Consider the following 1913-nt stretch of genomic DNA (forward strand, 5'->3'; position numbering starts at 1 on the left):
TATATATATATGTATGTATGTATGTATGTACCAGTGTATATACATATAACTTTAAAAGTAATAAAACATACCTTAAAAGTGTGTCTAAGAAGTAGATCATTTTGTTGGATATGCAATTGCGACATTTTAAAAATTTAATTTAAAAACTGAATTTTGTATTTACATTATCTTTAATTAGGTTTATATATTTGATTCACCATATTTCTTCTAAGCAACTTGTCTTTAGCTTTAAATTACACTTTAAATTTTGACTTATGTTTGGTCAAATCTTCAAGGGGCCGCAGACCAAGGACCAAAGATCCGCATGTGGCCCTAGAGCCTCAAATTGCAGACCGCTCGTCTAAACCAATCTAAAAGCTCAAGATTTGAAGCATGCAATTACACCTATTTCCACAAGGATGGCTTAGTGCACATTATTGTTGTTGCTTTTAACTGTACCTTTATAAACTTAAATCTTAAATGAACAATTCCAATAATAATTTTAAAATGTGCATATTTCTTGTAAGTTTTTGTCTCCGTTTGTTCCAGCCTCTGTTCACAATGAGTGTGCAGCAGCAGTCAATCAAACCCTTGACCGATGCTGAATTTGACCAACTCACCAAAGATTTTGGAGACAATGCTGTACGTATTAGTCTCTCTGAGATGAATGTATGATTAAATATGCTGTACTTTATTTTTTATATATTTTATTAATTTAACTTTTATTCTCCCATTGAGATCACAGCTCTCTTTTGCAAATAGGCCTGGGCCTTAAGGCAGCCTGGCATGAATGTTTTTGGACTGTTGGACTTTGTTGGTATAGGTGCTCATCTGATATTCTTTAAAAAGCTGAGTACTTTATAAAAATTAAAAAAAAAGCTGCCCAGACAGCCCTCTGTCTTTAGCATCTACTAACTCATCTGAGAAACTCCAAGTCTGTCCAGAGGTTTTCTAAGGCCTCCTCCTGGTGGGACATGTCTGCAACACATACTTTGGAAGGTGTCCATACAACACCTTTACTTGATACCTGAAGCACCTCAGCTAGCTCCCCTCCTTGAGAATAAATGTTGTTCATGCGAGTTCTTGCCACAAGGACACCATTGGTTGTAGGATGATTGCTCTTTTTTTAACAGTCATTCAGTTCAGTTTGGTGTGTTCACTTAGTGAATCTTCAAAAGTAAATTAATACCAGAGCACTTTACAAAGAAAGTAATCAAGTATACAAGTTAAATCCAGTCTTCAGCTGTAAGGTGGTTTGTCTGGTGTCTCGTGATGGCAAACCAGTCTTGAAGAAACCTTGGCAGGCCATTAGATGTCTCAGGAAGGTCAAACACTGCTTTGCTAACTGTTTACAGCAGTGTTGTAGTGTTACTGGTGTCTAAGTATTTTCAGTTGTCAGACAGTGAAGGGAACATGGTTTGGGACTTTGGGGGTAGGACTTTGTAAAATTCACTGAGATTCCTACAGTGCTGGACAATATTGGGTTTTATTGATTTACACACTTGCAGCTTTGCATGGATGTTGGCAACAGTACCTCTGAATTGTTGGTCTAGGATTGGATAATCCCCACAATAAAAAAGGGACATAAAGGTTTCTTCCAGTTGTAGGAAGATATTTACCATCCTTCCTGATGAGAATGTGATAGTTTGATCAAACCAGTCCGCATAGATATCAGTTACATGATCATCAGTCATATAAGGGCAAATTGTACACTCCTGTTTGGGAATAATCTGCTGCCTCAAGTTGAGGAGTTTCTTGAGCTATTTTAACAGACATACTGTAGATCAGAACTAGTTAGATTAGAGTCATGATGAAGAATAAGCTGACTGAGCTACTATTCAACTGTCACTTATGGACTACGAACTTCCATGTTGAACTTGAAATTGTTCCCTTTTGTTAACTCTGAAGATTAGCCAGCCTTGCTAAAAAAAAAA

The 1913-nt window shown here is 36.7% G+C and overlaps 1 protein-coding gene across 1 annotated transcript in view; it reads left to right on the forward strand.

Moving 5' to 3' along the window:
* Window positions 1-621, forward strand: part of LOC119407690 (piezo-type mechanosensitive ion channel component 1) — a gene marked incomplete at its 3' end in the record, with an annotated part of 35391 nt that extends 34770 nt beyond the window's left edge. The window contains 1 exon segment of the mRNA XM_037674512.1: window positions 529-621. Within this exon segment, the coding sequence (XP_037530440.1) occupies window positions 529-621 (93 nt within the window).
* Window positions 622-1913: the final 1292 nt, after the last annotated feature.

Source organism: Nematolebias whitei, chromosome 1, assembly GCF_014905685.2.
Source record: "Nematolebias whitei isolate Nwh7 chromosome 1, NemWhi1, whole genome shotgun sequence".
Taxonomy (NCBI): Eukaryota; Metazoa; Chordata; class Actinopteri; order Cyprinodontiformes; family Rivulidae; genus Nematolebias; species Nematolebias whitei.